Source organism: Grampus griseus, assembly GCF_964374135.1.
Source record: "Grampus griseus genome assembly, chromosome: 14".
In the NCBI taxonomy this organism is placed as follows: Eukaryota; Metazoa; Chordata; class Mammalia; order Artiodactyla; family Delphinidae; genus Grampus; species Grampus griseus.
Genome location: NC_139008.1, coordinates 32,842,995 through 32,864,907, shown reverse-complemented (window position 1 = coordinate 32,864,907; position 21,913 = coordinate 32,842,995). Strand labels below are relative to the sequence as shown.

Sequence of the window (21,913 nt, the reverse complement as noted above, 5' to 3'; positions counted from 1 at the left end):
TGTGATACGGAGTGAGACCTCCACATGTCTGGTCTCTGCTCCATTGCCTTGTTGTATGGGGGCCCTGGGAGCTGGGAGCGGTGGGCTTTGTCAGCTGTTCTCCCTTTGTTGTAAGCTTCATTATTCAGTTTAATGTCCTTGATCAAAATCTCTGAAATTGCAAGGCCTGGGGACATACACAAACTGCCTGAGAAATTAAAACTGGGATCATTTTGTCCGTCTTCCTGACAGTGCAGGCTCCTGTGTCCAGCAAGGTGATCCCAAGGGTCCCTTCCAGGTACTAGAAGGAGTCACAGGGACTAGGAGGCCATTTGCATGTGATTTGCATGCATTTACATAAGCCTGCAAGATCCCTGTTAAGTCTGAGCAGAGGTGATTTTCAAGGGCTGGATTCTTATTGCCTTTCCCTTGAAGACAGTCACCCCTAACAGGGCCCTTTTTTATTAGGTGTATATAGGGAAGCAGGTCATTGACGGTAGGAAGGAGATCCTAGCTAAAAAGGAATGAGTCCATTAAAAAAAAGCTCTTTATTCTTTCAGTTCCTTTAGAGCAAAACTAAGTAAATATATGGAGCACTGACTATTTGCCAAACAGCTTTAGATGTTGGGAATTCACATCGGACAGCAGTCAGTCCCGCTCACTTCACCATTAATTTTAATGAAGGAGAAAGTTTATAAAAACAATTAAGAACAAGCAACAAAAGAAAAAAGATAAATCCAGGCGGCGTTAACCACTATGCAGAAAACAAAACTGGGAATTGAATCAGGGGACAGCCGTAAGAGTAGGGAAGGAAGAGGCATTAAACAGCCTGCCCTGGGGAGACATTGGAGACCTAAATAATATCAGGTCAACTTTTGAGGAATGAGCAGAGTTCTCCAAGCAGAGCGAGCAGTGGATACAATCCTGAATGGTCTAGATTGGTCTAGAAGGATCTTAAGTTGTTTTGAAAAGATGAAAAAGGCCAGTGTCACCACAGTTTGGAGAAAAGGGAACAGTGGTACAAAACAAATGGACCGGGGTTAGATTGTGTGGGCTTGTAGGCCAAGGTAAAGAATTTGTGTTCTAGGGCTTCCCTGGTGACGCAGTGGTTGAGAATCCACCTGCCAAGGCAGGGGACACGGGTTCAATCCCTGGTCCGGGAAGATCCCATGTGCCACGGAGCAACTAAGCCTGTGAGCCACAACTACTGAGCCTGCATGCTGCAACTACTGAAGCCTGCATGCCTAGAGCCCATGCTCCGCAACAGGAGAGGCCACCACAATGAGAAGCCCATGCACCTCAACGAAGAGTAGCCCCTGCTCACCGCAACTAGAGAGAGCCCACGCGTAGCAACAAAGACCCAACACAGGCAAAAATAAATAAATTTAATAAATAAATTAAAAAAAAAGAATTTGTGTTCTAAGTGCAGCAGGAAGCTATTGAATTCTGAGTAGCAGGATGACATGTCTGATTTACTTTTAAAAATTGGTTTGGCCACTAGGAAAAGAGGAAGAGAAGATGGTGAGAGTTAGGACTTTGTTGCCATGGACTTGTCCAGCTAAGAAATATAAATGTCTTGGGCTGGGATGGTGGCATTGGTGAGGGAGGGAAGTGGAGATAGTGGAAACATCTTTTCAAAGTCTAACCAACAGGATTTTCTAATGGATGGTACATGGGATATGAGGGTAAGGGAAGCATCAAGGCATTATTTATCAAGAATTTTGTTTTGAGGAACCAAGTGGATGGAGATGCCATTTGCTGAAGGGGGGAAGACTTGGTGAGGAATCTGCTTCAGGGGAGGAGGGAGATGAGAAGTTGAACTTTCGTGCCTGTGGTGTGGTTCAGAAAAGCCTTTATTTTTCCTACAGTGGGAATAGAGCAGCCTTATTTAGGAGAAAAGACCAGTAATGGGAAGAAGGGAAAACCTGCACTGATGTTCCCATGACTACCTGAGCAGTCTCATTTCATTTTGCTGCTCACAGATCCCAGCTGACTTATTGTAGAGGAGACCTTATCAATTACCTCTCTCAGTTAATACTTGCAAATGTGAGATGGCATAGATCTTCTGAGGAGGGAGAGTATCATTTTGTTTCTATTATGTTTATATTGAATGGAAGTTTTCCATGGGGAGACTTGGTAAACTGGTAGATCATTGGTAGATAGTTAGAAAGTGGCATTAAGTAGCATGCCCTAAGAAGACATCAGGTCAGCTTTGTCAAGAGCTGAGAGATTGATTGATTAGTCAAAAGATAAATAGATAATAAAGAAAGAGAGAGTGATGATAGAGATGGTTGGATGGATGGATGATAGATATAGATAGATAGATAGATGATAGATAAATAGATACATAGAGTTTTCTTAGCCCAAGGAAATGAGGAAGGTAAATGTAGATGAAAGAAACATGATTTCTAGACAGTCTTAGACACCTCTGAGAAATCTGTTTCTTTGAGAAAAATGAAAGACTGAGAAATCTGTTTCTTTGAAAAAAAATGAAAGACTGTTGGCCTAACTTACAATCTTTGAGAGTTACATCAAAGTTGATCAATGGTTCCACATTCAGTGAATGGTGTGTCCCAGCCTCGTGTGCAAAAGGAATTATTTAAGGGAGTTAATAAGAATACATAAAAGAAACAATGGTTTCAAAACGACCCTGTCTCCACTACCAGTAAAAGGTAGGGGCATAAGCAGGATGTAAGATGGAGGACAGAGGGAAGAAGAAGGGTAATAAATTCATAACTTAATTATTCACTTAATATGGCTATGTATAGATTTCTTTCACAAACTCTAGATTTCTGTGAAAAACTAGCAAGAGAAAATTAAATATGTCCAGATAACCCTGAAACTTTCTTTGCAGCCAGTTTGCTCTATTTTCTCTTTGATTCCAAATGACTTAAAATGTGGACATGTCCTCAGAAATTGAGTATTTTCTTTTTTAGGAAGCAGTGAATTTCAGTTGGTCAAATTGAAGTCATTTTCCATATTTATAGAGCACATATTCTGAAATGATTGGGGTAATTTTTATTTTTATACCACTATAGGAATTTCTATAAGATAAGATGTGTTTAATATAGGAGAGGAAGGTGACAATATGGAGTTTCAGAAGCCCCTGGGACAATACATCTCAGAATTTCATGTCTCGTTCTCTGGGTCTAAAATTGCAGCCAGGAGTTTCCCATTAATATGCCTGCCAAGTAATCCAAGGATAACCCTTTGGAAAACCCTATCCTAAGATCACCCTGGGTGCTGTAAACCAGCTAGTTTATTCAAATTGGAATGGAAAGTTTCTAGAAACAAAACATTCTTGGAAAGTTCTAGGAAGTTCTTAGGTCCATCCAGGGGCCAATCTATTGCAATATAGTGCCTCTGTCTTCCTTAGTGGATCAGTAGATTGCGGTCACCTCTCAGCTGTTCTTCCAGGCTCATCACTTAGACCAGGCAATAGGATGGCACACCCTCTCCCTCTGGGAAGAGCTCAGAGAGTACTTGTCACAAATACCTTCTCTCACATCACAACTCTCACCATTGCCTTTTCTCAGGAGCATTTAGTAGAGGACCTCTGATGTTTGACCTTCACCTCAAAGACACAAGGTTTCCCACACCTGTCTAGTGTCTTTTGGCAAGTCTGTAATAGATGCTTTTATAAAGACTTACCAGCAGGAGCAGGAAATGATCACCAAACCCTAAAACATGATCATCTTTTGAGGTTGTTCCCTAAATAGTGCCCAGTGGGTGTGTAATGAGGGTAGCTTGATTTGCAAATATTCTTGTTTGCTCTTTTCTTGAGTAAAAGTTTCTAAAGGGCCAGGATTCATTTTACAGAAAACGCACCATGTGGAACGTTTGGAACATTACAGGATTCTGTTAATCCTATATACAGGTTATTTGAAAGTTACCTTAGATATCACATGCTTATTAAGAATTTTTATGGTTCTTGAATTCTTTGAAATGTATTCCACACAATCTCTAGTGGATAAATGTCATTTTCTTTGGGATTTAAAAAGCACTTTGGAGTTCTGTAGAGTCTCTGGGTCACAATTAGGAATGACGATTTTCAGAATATGTTTCTGCAAAGAATTCTGTTCATCTTCCAAAACTTTGCAAACTTAATACAAAGGGATGTATTACAAAGGGATGAACTTAATACAAAGGAATATCTAGCAGTGATCCATGAAAGAAGACCAAAAAATTTAAATTATTATAGGGGCTCTAGAAAATATTGATATGGGATGAAATGAATTATCACATCCTTTTCAAAAGGTTCATCTGTAGCTGGTCAGTAGTTTCCATGCTATTAACTTGTATTGGCAGAAAATCAAAAAAGGGCCTAAATCTATTTTTCCTATGTATAGTTTTCAAGTATTCTTTATGCCTGCCCAAACTATACATCCTCTTAATTTTAAAATTAAAAAGAAATACACCAACCCATTTGACTTGTAGTTAATTTGCAATGATAGGAGTTGTTGAATCAAATGTGATGATAACATTTTTGTGTATTTGTTTTAAGGCTGGAAATTGAATCCAGTTGTGGGTGCAGTGTACAGTCCCGAATTCTATGCAGGTAAAGAGTTTTCTCTTTGCATGATGTCTTCTTGGTCTTTTCTAAATGTGCTTTGCCTGCCCATAAAGAATGGGTTTATAAAATAATCTGAACTGATAAATTCCTATCCTAGCAAGTTTTGAATGATTTTTTTTAAGGCAAAACCAAAAGTGTTTAAAAGCTTTTAAAAAAATAAAGGGGAATCATGTAAGTTACATTGTGGCATAAGCATGGAGCCGCGGCTCCTTGTGACATTTCACACTGATTTTGCCTCAAAAAAAGCACTGAGATTTTGTTCAAGAGGTTTGAACAAATGGACAGCTGCTCATGCCTGTTTTCTTTCAATGTGCCTGAACGTGTTTTTCAGCCATACGTTTCCATTTGGAATTGCATTTTTTATTCCCTTGGCAAAGCAGAGAGTTGGCTTAATTATCCCAATAATGTGCCAGTGTTTTGGAATTGCAAAGAGAAGGATTATTTAGAAAACTAGGAAAGCTAAGTTGTCCTTCTTTTTCCATTAATCAATTTCCCTTAGCAATTCCCTTTCTCTCTGCTTTGCCTTCAAGGGTATATAGCTTTCTCCTCATCCCTTCCCAGCCACCCAACTGCCACTCAAATCCACTGTCCCAGAAAACTTGGTCATCAGATTTGGGGAGAGAGTAACTCAGAAGCAACAGCAGCTGAGATTTTTTGCTCAGCATAGCCTGTTACTTCTACCTGTTACTTCCCTGCTCATGAACAAGGCTGCATTGAACACCTGAGAACCTTAGTAGATTTGTCACATTGATGTTGAAAAGAAGTCTTGCTTTGATGTGGCCCTTGCTTTTTAATAAGGAGAAATCAATGACCCGTTGGTTTAGATCCACTCATTTTGTAATCTCTTGATGGTAAGTCACACCCCTTGCTTTGTCTCTTCTGAGATGCCCTACGTCAGTCATCTTCCCGAAACTAAACATTGACGCTAGTGGATGACAAAGGAACATAGGAAACTTAGACAGCTACTCTAGCACAAAACCCAACTTGATTTTAATAGATGGTAAACCTTGGAAGGCCCAGTGTGGTAGCTGAGTTCTGGATTTTAGGTAGGCAATATTTGTAGTTGTTCTTCATGTGTGAATTTTATTACAAGCCTGGGTTACGACCAGGGATTCTAATAGTGAAGTAGTTGTGTTGACTCTTATTGGGGAGGCAAGACCTAGCTATAAGGCTTTCCATGGCTATGTGGTGGGGTCCACTTCCTGAGGGGACACATAGAGTGAGGAACGTGGGCATTACTATCAGGCAGCCCAGGATGGAATCCTGGTTTCTCTACTTGCCAGCTGTGTGATTCTAGGCGAGTTACTTAACCTCTCTGTGCCTCAGCGTCTTCATCTGTTACATGGGAGATGATAGTAGTAACAAACGCACAGGTATTTATAAGAATTACATGGGTTAATATCTGAAGAGTGTTTGGTGCATAGCAGCACCATATAAATGTCAAGGAAATAGAAATAAATAAGTTAATGTTCCACCTCTCTGCCATAAGGGGAAAGTTAACTGAGAGCTGATTCTGCTGAATTCTGAGTGTACCACTAGACTAAAAGATTCTCTTTTAATTCATGAGAGGACTAGTCCTTCAGTGCTCAGCTTATCAATTCAGGGGGGCACAGATATTGCTGGGATACATCTTTGTCCAAAGCTTCAGAGAAATGAAATCCCCCAAAAGGGCAAGAAGGAAGTTGGAAAGCAGCTTCTGTGTATCTGCTGGGAGTGCTGGGTGAAATGGAGTCTCTGGAATAAAGAGGTGGCAGATTCTGCGTGTGTGTGTGTGTGTGTGTGTGTGTGTGTGTGTGTGTCTGTCCGTCCGTCCGTGTCTGTGCACGTGCCTATGTGCATGTTTTTTCTCCCCCAAAATAATGAGATCAAGAGCAAGAAGCAAGAAACCATTCAATGAGGAGGTAGGGTATGAATGTACGAATTGTGACAGAGAGAGGAAAGTACATTTTTCCAGCCCTACGCAATGTAGTTGCTGGTCGCCTTTGGCTCAAGCAACCAGGAAAACACCAAATATCTACTTTCCAATGATTTCAAACCTCTGTGCATATCTGTGGGTGTGTAAGAGGCCATTAAGACAGAAGAAACAATTCAGAATGACTTAAACGTACGAGAATACATGAATCTGCATAACTTTTAGAACATTAGAGCAGCCATTCAGATAAGCCCTGGGCCCAGCCTCAAAAGTTAGATCACTGGGGCTTCCCTGGTGGCGCAGTGGTTGAGAGTCCGCCTGCCGATGCAGGGGACACGGGTTCATGCCCCAGTCCGGGAAGATCCCACATGCCGCGGAGCGGCTGGGCCCGTGAGCCATGGCCGCTGAGCCTGCGCGTCCGGAGCCTGTGCTCTGCAACGGGAGAGGCCACAGCAGTGAGAGGCCCGCGTACTGCAAAAAAAAAAAAAAAAAAAAAAAAGATCATTGGACTCTGGGGAGAAAATAAGTTGTAATAAGGGTTACTCTTGATTGAGTACTTTTATGGTCAGGCACTGTTCTAAGCACTTTACCTAAATTAATGTGTTTGAATCCTCATGGCAGTTTTCCAAATGTGGAAACTAAGGTACAAAGGGTTTGCATCACAGGGCTAAGATTTCACAGCTGGTAAAAAGCCAGCTAAAATCAAGAGCCTGTGTTCTTTGCAACCAGGTTACTTTGCTTTATTTTTTATGAATGTTAAAAGTCATCATTCTTATTGACTGTGCCCTCTGATAGTAGATCACGCTACTGCTCTCTCCAAATCAGTCAAATTAAAGAAGAGAAGTAAGATAATAATTTTGGATTATTCCAAATACCACAGTATTCAGACGTATTAACTGCTTATGCCAGGGGAAGCTTTCAGGAGCCCAGACAACCAAATAATTATTTCTATGAGCTGCTTCAGTAAACTTAAATCTAAAAAAGGGGGGGGGGGGATGAGGGGGCACGGAGAAGTAAATGTTACTTGAGAAATCTGAATATTTGTGTTTGGTGTTGCCAATATCTGGGCTATCCTTGATAATCAGAGGCTTTCTCTTTTGGCCTGTATGTTTGTCTATGTAGGTAGACAGAGCTCATGATATTCAGAAATGTGGGGAAGTGTTGCTGCAGATCCAACACTCCAGAACGATTCCTTTTAAATACTTGAAGACCCACAAACACTGAGAATCCTGCTAGCTTACATCTAAAATTTCAGGCACCTGTATCTGTGGAATGCATATATGCAAAATAGAGCTGTAGAATGTGTTCATTTCCATAACCAGGTATAATGCCTCATGTTATCCATTTAAATACCCATGACTAAGAATCTAGGGGGCATTTTAAATTTCCCCAACTACAAACATAGTCTGGATTTATCTTGGAATTTTGAATGTGCCCCAGAGCTGAAATGAAGACCTTGTCATTGATTTGCTGTGGGTATTTCACAGGTCAGCCCTGTATCTGCCTGACACAGAGAGCCAGCCTTATTTTATTAGTCATTTCTATATATAAGACTTCGTGTTAATGACAAAGATCACAATATTCCCATAGTATAATTATTGATTTTATGAAGCTTATGCAGAATTAACAACCCAGTCTCCAATTGTCTCTCAGAATGGGGCATGAAAAGTGCACATATTTTGTAAATTAAAATCAATATTTTCAATTTCTCCTAAAGGTAATTTTGCTAATTTAGTGGACTTTTCCCCTAACATTTATTTTCCCTTTAATTATAAAATGGCAGGTTATCGATTTTCGTCTGTAACCTCTTGACGCCCGGAGTGTGTTTTTATTGCTCACGCAGGGTGGGGGTGGGGAGAGCAGTTATACCTCTTAATGAGGATCTTTAATTACTAGCTGAACAGTATTAATTTGCTTTGATAAATTATGACATGCACTCTCCCTCACACACGTTCTAAGAGAAGCATTTAGAAAGCTGTTAGGAAAGGTCTTTCATTGGGGGTGGTTTTTCTGAACTCTCATCAAGTTTTATACCTGCAAGAACTCTTTTAAATTCTTATCCAATACCAGTTTCCAGAAGCAGATACATCTAAATCAGCATATTCCATGAACATACATAAATCTCCTCCAAAGACAAGTGGGTGTTTTCCTATAAAACTAAGCAGCAGCATTGATTATTTCCTAAGCCTAATCATCTTCAGACTCCTTGAGGCTTATTCTCATGACAAATGATTGATAAGTCAATACAAAAAAATGCCCAGGTGAGTTTCAAACACTAGCCAGCATGTACAGGCATTCCATTTTAGAGTCAAAATAAAACTGAAGGCACTAAGTAGAAGTAAAACGTCTGCAAATATCTGTTCCCAGTAGCATTTCTCAGGTTATTTCGTGTAATTAAAAATAGGGTTTTTAGGAATCCCGCTGCGGAGGCCTCAACAGGGATTCTTAGAGTTTCCTGTCATTCTGAGAAGTCCCCTTTGCCATCTAATAAAAAGGTTTTTTTAAAAAAAAGTGATATTCTTAAGGGATAATCATGATAGCTAGCCAACAAAACTGCTGATTGAAAGCACCTTTAATCTTCATACATGAGTAAAACAAAATAAAAATAAATAACAGAAGGCTATACACAACTGTCGACATGGTCCTGACAAATGGCAAAGTCATCCGTTTCTCACTTGCTGTGGTAAGATGGCTGCAAAGCTCACGCACACTTTATATCATATCTGCCAACTCATTTCTGTGATTAAATATTCCATCAGTGGGGCTATAAGGCAGCAAAGCTTCACAAGATTCGTAAGATGCACCACTTGAACGCACATAACTCACTTCCGTGGATAGGGAGCTCCCCGCCTGCAAAGGAAAATTGGAATTGAGTTAAATTACTCCACGAGCTGTGATCAATAGGGAGAGGAAAAGATCTTCCAATGCAATGCAGATCTAAGATAGAGTAAGGTCCTGATGACTAGAAATACACAATTAAACTCAAAAGGAGAGAGATGCAGAGTCAATCGACTTGGAAACCTTGAAGATGACAGTGAACAATAGTCTTGGTGACACTATTATTATTAGTGGGCTTTTGCGGGGGAGGAAAGAAGGGGGTCCTGAGTGGATCCTCCTTCTGAAAATAAACATTTCTGCTTTGTGGGGAGTGAAACAAAATGACGGGTGCTAAAAGAAGGGCATACCTATCTGCAAAGTCACACTTGAAAAGTGGCCAGGTCTTGAAACTAGGTTATCCTGGGGTTATAGGGAGGATCAGATAAAATAATGAGTGTAAAAGATCTTCACAGACTGTAAAGTAAGATAAAGATATAAGAGATTAGTGTGATCGCTGAAGTCACCTGGATTGTGTCCACGTCGGCACAAGCCTGGCCACGGATCACATGACTTGATGCCAGGCTAGGGGATGAGAAAGTGGATTGGGATCTCAATATAAAGGTTAAAAATGAAGAGGATGGATGTAGTGCTCTGTGATTGCGTAGCTCGAAAGGGCAGGTGTATTTGACCTTGGATTACCGGGACAAAGGTATTGGTTTTCTATGGGCTCTTGGCCACTGTGAACCATGATTCATCTAAGAATTGGGTCAGAAGTAGGTAAATGTAGGTCTCCCTCCCCCCACTTCACTTGGTTGAGTCCATCACAGTTCAGAGAATGACCTTTAGCCACACTTTTGGATGGACTTCTTTCCATTTCCTTTCCTGCAATCTGGATACAAGAGCATCTGAAAAAATGTAAAATTTGTCCAGAACCTGGGATAACCTGACCTAAGTTGCTTTTCTTTTATTGGTCACAATCCTAGACTTTGGATTGGGCTTGGGGTGATCTGCCAAAAGACTGGGTACAAAGCACGCCCCGTTTTGGGTGACTGCCTTAGCATCCTGAAAGAGTATAAGGTGGGTTGGAAAGGCACCTGCCACCACCCAGAGCCCCTCCAAGCAGCAAATATTCAGGTGTACCTCATGACTCTAAAGTTGCGCATATCCACCCAGAGGACCAGCCTCGCCTGGACTCAGAGCCAGGGCAGTGAGGAGCTGCTTCTTGTGAACAAATGACCTTTGGCTCGGTGACGTTGTGTATAATTTACACATCTGCCAGATTCCAGTGCAGTGCACTTCAGTGAACTGGAACGGAAGAGTCCAGATTTAAGTCCCCGAGCAAAGGATTTTCAGCCTGGAAATGTTCCACTTCAAAGAGTTTATCTCGTACATCTGTTTACTTTTGCCTCCCCTTTTGGTGGCAATTCACTTTGCTTCTTCTCTCTCCTCCCTGCTTCTGTCTTAATGGATTTCACTCCATCCCTGGCCACATTTGGCCTTAATTTTTATCTGCGTCCTTCCCTGTCCTACAGAGGGAATGCAGCTCGGCTTTGATGGAGCCTGTGGGGATCTTCAAACAGGATCGGCACTCGCTTATGTGCTGAAAACTGCATTTCCTAAATAAATGGGTCCCCATTCTATTGCATGGAAAGGCTATAGCAAGGTGAGCTTGCCCCAAAGCAGGGAGTGACAGGATGGTCCTTGTAGGAGAAGCCCCACCACTAGGCTGTGGAGGAAGATGAGGTTCGGGTATCTGGCTCTGGATAAATTTCATAGGGAAAGTTCTAGGTTGCCCTCATCAATATACTCGGCAACTCAAAACATCAGCAACATAAGCCAACTCTGGGCGCTTAATCTGTGCCAGGCGCTGTGCTAAACTCTGCGTCTCCTCCAATTCTAATAAAAATGTTACAGCATTATCTTCTTTGTAGAAATTATGAAACCAAGGTTTTTGTGGAGAGTTTATCTCATTTCCTAAATCACAGAACTAGTTTGTGAAGCATCTGTATATTATATAAAGGTCTTTTTTCTAACCACAAAGCCCATATTTTTCACCACCTTCCGATGCAGCTTCCTCAGTAGTAGATGAGGGCACCCCCTCTATGCCTTCCATTCATTAGGTCATAGAATATAATGGCAATTAGGAAGAGTATCTTTGCATTTAATATTACTGGCTGCATGCCCAACCCCCATGATGGGATGTTTACATATGTTTACAGAGATTGCAGCTTTGCAGGATGAGTGTCATTTTCTTCCTTTTGCAGATAGAGTAGAAATCCAGTGGAGTGGAGTTGCCCAAGGTTGCTTACTTCAAAGGTTAAAGAGCTGATTCAAACCCCTATCTTTGTATATCTTATTAGGAAGCCAATTCCTTTCCCTGCAAGTTACCTCCCATATGTTACTAAACGCGAGCTCCTGTGCCTGAGGCACAGGGAGGCCAAACAATACTGAAACGTCAGAGTTTGGAGCAGAGACAGGTTTATTATATAAAGGTCTTTATTATATAAAGAACCATGCGAGGAGACAGGTGGCTCTTGCCCCCAAACCCGCAAACTCCTTGAAGGGTTTCAGCAAAGTATTTTTAAAGGCAAGGCGAAGGAGGGGCCAGGTTGGTTGTTGCCCACTTCTTGGTGTCGGAATCCTTTGTGCACATAGCTCAGGTCACGATGTTCCTATAAACCTCCAACAAAACAAATGTTATTCTCTGTTCTGCAACTTTATCTCTACAAGAATGGAAAAGTGTTGTACTCTTAAAGGTCAGAGCCTTGTGAATAGCTATCCTGTATATTTCAGGCTATAGGCAACATTCTTAACTCTAAGCAAAAGCAAAAGAATACAAAGGTTAAAGTAAAAGAAACAGATCTAATGTGGAGTCAGATTTGTTCTTCCCTATTACACAGACATGCTTTAGTTAATCCAGTATTTTGGATTGATGGTTCTTAACTGGGAGTGATTTTGCCTCCCAAAGGAATCAGGCAATTTCTGGAGACAATTTTCACTGTTACATCTGGGGGGAGGGGTGTTCACTACTGGCCTCTAGAGGGTGGGGCTAAGGATGCTGCAAAATACCCTGCAGTGCCCCGGATGGGCCCCCACACGAAGAATGATCTGGCCTAAAATTCTGACAGTGCTGAGATTGAAAAACCCGGTCCTAATAGAAGCACATGAGTAAAGATGTGACCTATGCACCAGATATCTTAAAAATTCTCATGCCCTGCTGATGGCTACTGTTAAAGATGTCCAAGCAGCTGTAGTTATTGATGGCAAAGAATGAAAGAGAGACATTTGCCCAAATGTTTCCTCTTCTGGGCATTCCTTTATGATTTTTGACTCCAGAGGGAAAAGCATAGTTTGATTTATGCTGCAGAGCTGGCTGGCTTGGTTAGACATACTCACAGGATGCAGAAAGGCTGATACACTCACAATTCCAATTTATTGCAAAAGGCTACAGATTGAAAATTGGCAAAGGGAAGGAGCACCTGGGGGGAAGCCCAGAGGAAACCAGGCGCAAGCTCCTGGGTGTGCTCTCCCTGTAGAGTCACAGGAAGTGCTTCGTTTTCCCAGCAAAGATGTGTGACACCACATGCAAAGTGTCGCCAGTCAGGGAAGCTCACCTGAGCCTTGGCGTCAAGTTTTTTGGGGGGAGTTGGTCACGTAGACCTGGAGCACCCATGACTGACCTCAACTACTCAAACCTTAGCCCAAAGAGCAAAAATAAGTACTCACCATAAATCACATTGCTTCCATAAACAATCTTATCAAACTGGTACTGTGTAGCCCAAGGCCACAGGCATCCAAAAACAATCTCATCAGCTAGAATATTCCACGGGCTCAGAACTCATCTCCCAGGAGCTGACCAGTCCTAAAGACAAGGCTTTGGGGGGAGATGCACAAGGTTTGAGCGGGCCGGGCTTGCTGAGTTAACCCTTTCCTGCCCAACATCAAAAAAAAGAAAATGGAGTTGGCAAGCTCAGAACATATCACAAGAGTGATCGTGATGGAAGTGGTGAGGATGAGGCTGGTGATGTAAGACAAGACGTACTACTGTGTTTGCTGATTCTAGGAGAAAAGATGAAGCTGAATTTAGTTATGAAAGAGGAAGGAATGAGTGGCTTTTTCACTTAGAGCAGGGGTCTGCAAACTTTTTCAGTAAAGGGCCAGTTAGTCAATACTTTCAGCTTTATGAGCCATATAGTCTCTGCCACAGCTACTCAGCTCTGCCCTTCTAGTGCGAAAGTAACCATAGATAATACATAAAGGAATAGGCATAGCTGTGTTCCAATAAAACTTTATTTAAAAACACAGACATTTACATTTCATGTAATTTTCATGTGTCATGAAATAGTCATCTTCCTCTCCCCACCAACCAGCTATGTAAAACTGTGAAAGCCTTGGCCCCTACTTTGCTGACCCTGGCTGTAGATTCCAGATTTAATAAACACAAAGCTTATGCCCTGGGGAGGTGTTTTGGTTTTGGTTTGGGTTTTTTAGCATTGCATTTTGGTAGCAATTACACGATACTGCATGAACCCATGGTTAGCTGGCTGTCACTCAGTTATATGATGTCCATCAAGGAAGGGCCAAAGAGAGAGGCTGTGTATGAATTCACACATACCACTGGCTTCCATTAATTCATCCTTTAGCTCAGGACCTGGGAAGTGCCAGGCACTGTGGTAGGCTCTGGGGTAGCAGCCCTTCCCTCCAGAATTTGGCAGGGCAGTAAAGGATGCACACAAATAAACTCAGGGTATAATAAATGATGATACCTCCTGGACCACTGGAAAATAACCGCTCTCTCTGCATTGATAGGGGTGCCATAAACTGGGTCTGGAAGGATAAGTTAGAGTTTGCCAGCCAAGAAGGCAGAGAGAAGATCATTGTAGGGGTAAATAAGGAGAAGTTTGGTAGCGTCCAAAGGAGTTTCTCAACCTTATCTTCAGAATCCACTGAGAAAAATTAAAACAGAATTAAAAATAAATACAAGTACTTGATGTTCATCTGAGATGGGAATTTCTGAGGCAAAATCAGTTTTCTCCAAAGACTGAGAAATATTGACTGAGATCAGAAAGAACCTTCTAGAGAAAAGTTGCTAAAGACCTGATAATACCATAAAAAGGAATCTGGATTCTGGAATTTATCCGTTGAGTGGTTGACAACCATTGAAAGCTCTGATTAAATAAATGAAATAATAAAAAAAAAATAAGAACACAGTGATGAATTAGGACCCAGACCTACATTTGCAACAAATCGGAGTCTTATCATGAACAATATATGTGGGTTAAGCCCTGAAAGATGTAAGACCACATCGGTGACTGGTCACCAATCCCAGAGACTGGGTTCTTGACAGACCCCAGGATTACCAAATGGTGCCCAACAACAAAAGCTATTATACAATGTGTCTCCTACTTTTGTCCAAAACTTTTCTGAGGAAAGCAGATTACCAGAGATTTTTAAAATGAGGTGGGTTCATTTTTCTCTTTATGTTTTAACTTGAGTTACCATTCTATCATAAACCATTTCGTTTTGAAGATTTTTTTGCTTTCCACTTTCAGCGTTCTTTTCAAAATTTATGGTTCACTGTTATTAGCCCAGCCAATTAAGTTGTTGTGTAAATAGAGACAAATTGGCTAAATAGTGTTTAATATACTTTGTTAATAATACGTAGATACTCATTCTCCAAGTATAAAACGAAGCTGTCCCCTTTTCTTTTAAAAAATTTAGTGTTGAAGAACCAACACACAAATCTCAAAATCCTAGTTAGATTAACTACACTGATGACAGTTAACGCATTTCTAGAACTTCTATGGAACTGTTACAACCCATTACAGTCAAAATATTGGTTTATGAAAAATTAATAAAGCCAATGGAAAATGGAATCCAGCATTAGCTAATAACACCAAAAGAATCAACCAGAATTAATTATGCTGCATGCTACATTCTAATGAGTTTTTCATTAAACTGTATACCATTATGGAAACTAAACAAGGATTACTCAAAGAATAATGCCAACGGCTGTTATTTTTTTAGGGGATTAAATTAGTTACTGGGTTATACATTTAAAACTGACGCAGAGGTTAATCGCTGTACACTCATCATTGTGTTAAAGTCAGTATCATTTTAAAAACACGAACACCCCAATATCATTGATATTTCCTCTGGAAAAAATATAAATCCGTTTGTATGTTTCTAGTGTTTGTTTGATATACATGTGGTATTGTAAACACTGAAACCCTCTATATTAGTTCTCTGTCATTTTCGAAAACAATTTTCACCAGGTGAAATAGTCTATACTTGCTTTCAGCCCATTGCTCTGTGTGTGTGTGTGTGTGTGTGTGTGTGTGTGTGAAAGAGAGAGATTTAGGAGTATCTTTAAATAAATGTACCTGATTATTTTTTGAGAGATTCAGAATTGAAATATAGTATTTTCTACTCTCACCAAAAGAATAAGTTCAGGATTTTAAACCTAATCTAGGATAAGAAGGAAACTCAAGATGAATCTCTACAGCCATCCCACAAATATACCCAGATCCTCCTAAAATCCAGTTCTGTAATAGTAAGTGAAATATAAGAGGGGGCCACTAGGGAGGGCTTTCTGGAAGGCTTTTTGGACTCTTGTAGCATCATAGAAGCTCTCGCACCTGGAGGATGAGAGGCAGAGAGGGAGGAAGTCCATCTGGGTTCTTTGCAGAGACTTGTAAACTCCACTGTTTTCAGCCGAAGCACAATTTGTAATTTTTTTTTCTCCCGAGCAGAGATTGCACACTAAAATATCTTTAGGAGGAGGTTGTGAGACCAGTAAGTGAAATGTGCAAATTGGAAGGGACATATCTCAATTATAGCAGGAGTAGCTTCTCCCCATCACTTTGAGTGGCTCTGCCAGGCAGGAATACTAGCCCAAACCCATGTGGCCCCATCTCCTGATTCCTCAAGAGAAGCCAGACATATGTCTTGTAACATTAAAACTCCCAAATTTAAATGTTTGCAATTATTTCCCAATCTTAAAGTGTTTTCCATTAATTCTATTATGTTTAGCATTATGTACAGTACATTAGTTAGCAATGGGCTACTCCTTTCTTAAAAGAAAAAGACAAAAACAAAAACAAGAGAACAAAAAAAGTCCCCAACGGGCCATATTTTGAGATTTCAAATAATAATAATAATTACTATTTCCATTATTACAATTACTGAGATCACTTATTGATTAGCTACTATTTACCAAACGCTTTCATGTAATAGTTTTAATCCTTACAACAATACTTAATGAAACTGATAGTTTTGCCCCTATTTTACAGATGTGAAAACCAAGGCTCAAGGATATTAAATGATGAGGTCAAGAACACTTAGCGAGGCTAGCAAAAACTAAGTTTAAAAGTTTCCAAAGCCCATGCTTTTCCAACTACATTATCCGAGCTTAAGGGTTCACTATTTCTCCTCCATGTTTCCTTCCCCCATGTCTTATTTCTACCCTGCAAGTGGGATTTTTCTTATCTACAGAAGATACATCCTGCCCAGAGGCTTCCTTGGTTGGATTTAAAACCCTATTGCAGATTCTTAAAGGTGATCAGGAGGTTGTAGCTAACACCTTTAGCCTGACAGAGTCAGGTGTTTTCAGCCAGAAGATGACTGCAGAATCTTTAGACACGATTTTGTTGGAAAGGTGTTGGTGGATATTTATCATTCCAAGGTTGGAGGAGATGTTTCATCAACTCAGGACCAAGTATCACCATTGATAGGCTTCATGAGAGAGTCTGAGCTTTGGAGTCATGCGAAGCTGGCTCAGATTTCAGTTTTGTCTCATAGTTTTGTCTCTCTCAGCTTTAGTTTCCTTGTGGATTTAATAAGAAAAAAAGTTATAGTGCTTGTAGAACATACTCGGTCCAGAACCAGAAACTCAATGGCATCTTAATTGTCAGTCTTATTAATATCACCTGTACTGAAGATTGTTTATATAGTCCCTGCATAGGTATTTTACTGTTGTTGGTGGCCCTGGAATCCCCTGGGAGCTTATTAGAAATGTAGACTTTCAGGCCCCACCCCAAACCTGCTAGATCATGATCTACATTTTAAAAGGGTCCCCACCCATTGATTCAGTTCATATTAGCATTTGAGAAGCAAAGCTCTAGGATGGCCTTTATCTATATATTGACACCCATGACCCAGAAGGCCAAATGCCTTAGGAAATAAAATTTATTTGCATTGTTTTTGTTGTAACTGAATTGCTATCCTTCCACAAATACCTTATGGGACCATATTTCTCCTTGTTCCATTGTCTTAAACCACAATGAATTAAAAAGAAATTTGGGACAAGTATTGAAAAAACATGTCTTCAAATTGTTTTTGGATGTTTGTTTTTTAAACAAAACTGAAATAAAATTAAAATTTTGACAAAGTATTGATAAAATGATACCCTCTGAAATTTTTAGTGACAGTTTCCTGGGGAGTGGCTAATGCTCTCCTGAGAGACAATTAGTAGTAGTATTGTTCCAAACAGAAAGTAGACGTTAGAACAAGGGTCCCCAAATGTATTCTGTAAGGTTCCAGGTAGCAAATATTTTAGTCTTTGAGGGCCATGCATTCTCTGTTGCAATTACTGAGCTCTGTTGTTGTAGCATAAAGCAGCCATAAATAATATGCAAGTGAATGAGTGTGGCTGTGTTCCAATAAAACTTTATTGATAGATACTGAAATTTGAATTTTATATAATTTTCACTTGTCACCAATATTATTCTTCTATTGATCTTTTTTTTCCTCAACCATATAAAAATGTAATCATTCTTAACTCATGGCCATACAAAAATGGTGGTAGGCCGGATTTCACCAGAAGACTGTAGTTTGCCTGCACTTGATTTAGAAGATTAGCCTTAAGTCCATGGGTCCAGGAATCTAGTTGGTTTATTTTGCATTCAGCACCACAATATTTCTGTCTGTGTGATCTTGGGCAAGATCCTTAAACTCTCTCTGTCTCAGTATCCCCATCCATTAAGTAGATATAATAGTAGTACCTCTCTTACAGGGTTAAGAGTAGGGGATGATCCAAATTAAACATTGAGAGGTTTGCGGGGCACTTAGCAGGTCTTCAGTAAGCAATTTTTGGAATTGTCGCTGTAACATTTGAGGATCTGATATATTTATTATCATATTGAGTCAATCAACTGCTTTCTTTAAAAGCCTCTATTAGCCTAAATTTGGAGGCAGGAGCTTAAGGTAACAGTCGAGTCATTACATTTTTCAAACAATAAAGAATCAAGGAGAAATTTCTACAGAGATCTGACATACTGTCCTTGCAACTTTTTTCTGCAATTACATCAAAATAAAACGTGGAAAGAAAAAAATGTGACGTGTTTCTTTCTAAATAGGAATGTCAAAACTCACCAAATAAACTGGAAAGAGGCATTATGAACACCATAGACAGATTCACTCCAGGGCTCCTTTAAATATGGAAATCCCCTGGCGCAATTAGAACATGATTTGATTTATAAGAATTAAATATACATGCAATATTTTCTGCAGCCTCTGTGCCTAAATGGAAATACCTCTGTACTTAAAATGCTCCCATAACCCTTCAGAGAAGCTCATCTTTCAGGCATGTATAAAAGCTTTAGGTATTAGCTGTGAAAATATTCTTACGTGGATTAGCTCAATGCTAGTCTGTTAAAAAATGCGTAACTGTAAAAGCCAAAATCATCAGGCTTTGGATGAATTTGTCAACTGGAAGCAGTAGCTTCCATTGGCAGGGACCACATGGCAACCTCCCAGGTCTCTAAGTAGAACAGAAGTTTGATGCTTATATGATGCTGCATAGGGGACCCTCATGGTAGCTCCTCATTGATCCTCAAGGCAGAGTTCATGATAAGGTAGGACTACCACAACAAAGTACCATAGACTGTGTGCCTTCAACAACAGACATTTATTTTCTCACAGTTATGGAGGCTAGAAGTGTGAGATTAAGGAGTTGACAGGGTTGATTTCTTCTGAGACCTTTCTCCTTGACTTGTAGACCGCCATCTTCTCCTTTTGTCTTCACATGGTCCTCCCTCAGTGTCTGTGTCCTAATTTCCTTTTCTTATGAGGACATCAGTTGTAGGAATTAGTTTCTACCCTAATTTTACCTTAATTACCTCTTTAAAGATGCTATCTCCAAACACAGTCACGTCCTAAGGTACTGGGTGTAGGACTTCAATGTATGAATTTTGAGGGAACACCACTCAGCCCATACAGTAGAGCAGGAGTGCCGTATGTCTTCTTCTGGATGGAAAACCAAGGGTGAGCTCTCTAGGGTTATGTGATTAGTGTTTTGTGTGCCTTCTTCCCCAGCCTGCCTCCAGAGACTTTGACAGAATAGCTTGGACTAGAAGTGAGGTACGCTTTTCCGTTTGAAATGCTCCAAAGCAAAACTGGTCAAAGGACAAAAGGGGAAAGATCAAAAGTAAATAAATTTTACCTCTTTGCCTGCAGAAGTAAACAGACCAGATATATTTAGCCATTTTCATTTTTCTTCTAAATCTGTGATGACCTAAGGCCTGGTTTCCTCTGAGTGCATCTGCGGAGCAGCAGAATCACCCTGGGTTGCTGATGAAATGCAGATTTCCCACCCGCTGAGTCACACTTTTCAGGGCTGCGGCCTGGGAGGGTACAGCACTTCAGATTCTCCCAGGTGGTTCTTAAACTCTGGAGGCTTTGAAAACCTCTGATGTAAGGGTGGAAAGAACTCAGGGCATTGAGGTTTGGGGGACTGGCTCTTCTCCAGCGTTTCGCAAAGTATGGTCCCCAGACAACATGAGAACTTGTGAAAGATACAAGTTCCCAGGCTCCAGCCCAGACCTATGGAATCAGAAACACTGGCAATGGGGCCCGGCGTTCCGTGTTTAACCAACCCTCCAGGGGATTCTGGGGATGCAAGTGGTTGTGAGAACCCTGGGTGATACCACCCCTTTTCTTAAAGTACTGCTCCCACAAGAAAGAAGTCAGCGGGTTTCTGTTTCAGTGAAGTCTCCTTTTCTCCCCAGCTCACAGTTTGTTTTTTCAACCATAACCAGTATTTTCCTACTTTTATTCTAATCAAAAATAAAAAGCTTTAAAAATCATTCAGCAACCATAGAAGCAGGAAGGAGTCACTGAGAAAGTGAGCAAAGGTCGAGGAACACAGATAGCTGGTTTCTCACCTGGAATTTGCCTCTGATTGATGATAAGCCTTTTCGTAAATGACATCGTTGTTCTGTGCCTCCGTTTTTTCCATCTATAAAAAAGGCCTAGGGCTTCCCTGGTGGCGCAGCGGTTGAGAGTCCGCCTGCCGATGCAGGGGACACGGGTTCGTGCCCCAGTCCAGGAAGATCCCACATGCCGCGGAGCGGCTGGGCCCGTGAGCCATGGCCGCTGGGCCTGCATGTCCGGAGCCTGTGCTCCGCAATGGGAGCGGCCACAGCGGTGAGAGGCCCGCGTACCGCAAAAAAAAAAAAAAAAAAAATAAGCATATGGGGTTCAGCAGGTGTACCCCAGATCTACACAGTGGGCACACAGTAGGTCCCAATAGACGGCTGCTGAATGAATGAACTCATAGCCTCATCTTTCCCGAGCCGAGCACTGGAGACAGGAAGGCAGCTCTGTAATGGTCCCCTCTGGGACTTTTTCCCCTCAGCCCTCTTTCTAGAGTTACTAGGTATCGGGGGTGGGGGGTGGGAAATCTCCCCCTTCAACCCTCTTGAGTTCTTGTGGTTGGTCTAATAATAAAACTGTCACAAGACAGATGAACAGGAGAAAAAAAGAAACAAATTTTAATACGTGTGCACAGAGGTCTCATAGAAATGGAACCTAAGAAGTGGCCAAAGCAGGCAGCTTTTATACTTGTTAGACAAAGAGACAATAAATGTGTGAGGGATTGACAGCACAAAGAAGCTTAGGCTTTGGAAAATGAATTAGTAAAGAGTGTAAACAGAGTTTGGTTTGAGCTTGGGGCAGTAAATTAAAGGAGTCACAGGATTTGTTGGTGCAGCTTCTCGGCCCAGAATTCCCCATCTCTGATGATAAGGGTGTCCTTCTACTTCCAGATGCTGGGAGGGCACCTTTCACCTGAGGGATTTATTTCCTGCTTTCAGGGAGGCAGAGAGAAGTTTCAGTGTTCTTAAGTAACTTTAATTCAAACTAACCAATATGCCATTGAGGCACATTTTGGGGCAGCACGCCCTGGATCCCATTGTAGGACAAGTGACATCCGGAAAGCGGGACTCCAGCAATGATCTCTGTTTTCAAGTGACCCTGGACTAGCACATCTTAGATGTCTGTGGAGACACAAGGAGCACGGGACACACACAGACCTCACAGGGCAGGTGCTCCTGAATTCCCATTGGCTCTTAGATGTTTTACAAAGTCTTGTTGTTGTTGTTATGCTTTGGGTCTTTGTCTTTTGCATTTCAACAGAGATAAGAGCATCCTTCTCTAAATCTCCCAGCCCATCTTCATCTTGGAGCTAATGAAGCGAATCAGTCATTCCCAGTTGCTAGGCAATTGGAATGTTTCTTTGACTTTTTTTTTAATTCAGAAATTATAGGGAGGGCCCAGGCATTTCACTGGACTAGCTTGTGGCTCTGCCTGTTTGGTATTAAAATGGAAGGGCCACCGTTGCAAAACAGCTTTTC

At 41.0% G+C, this 21,913-nt stretch overlaps 1 protein-coding gene across 11 annotated transcripts in view; it reads left to right on the top strand.

Annotated features, from left to right (window-relative positions):
- RBFOX1 (RNA binding fox-1 homolog 1) overlaps nt 1–21,913 on the top strand; it is a 364,238-nt gene that overhangs the window by 254,228 nt on the left and 88,097 nt on the right. For all 11 annotated transcript variants that reach the window (XR_014297670.1, XR_014297671.1, XM_082669675.1 and 8 more), the window contains exon 7: nt 4,484–4,537. Coding sequence is in view for 9 of the 11 variants with exons in the window: in XM_082669675.1 (XP_082525801.1) it covers nt 4,484–4,537 (54 nt within the window). In the remaining 2 variants the exon portion in view is untranslated. The remainder of the gene's footprint in view (nt 1–4,483; nt 4,538–21,913) is intronic.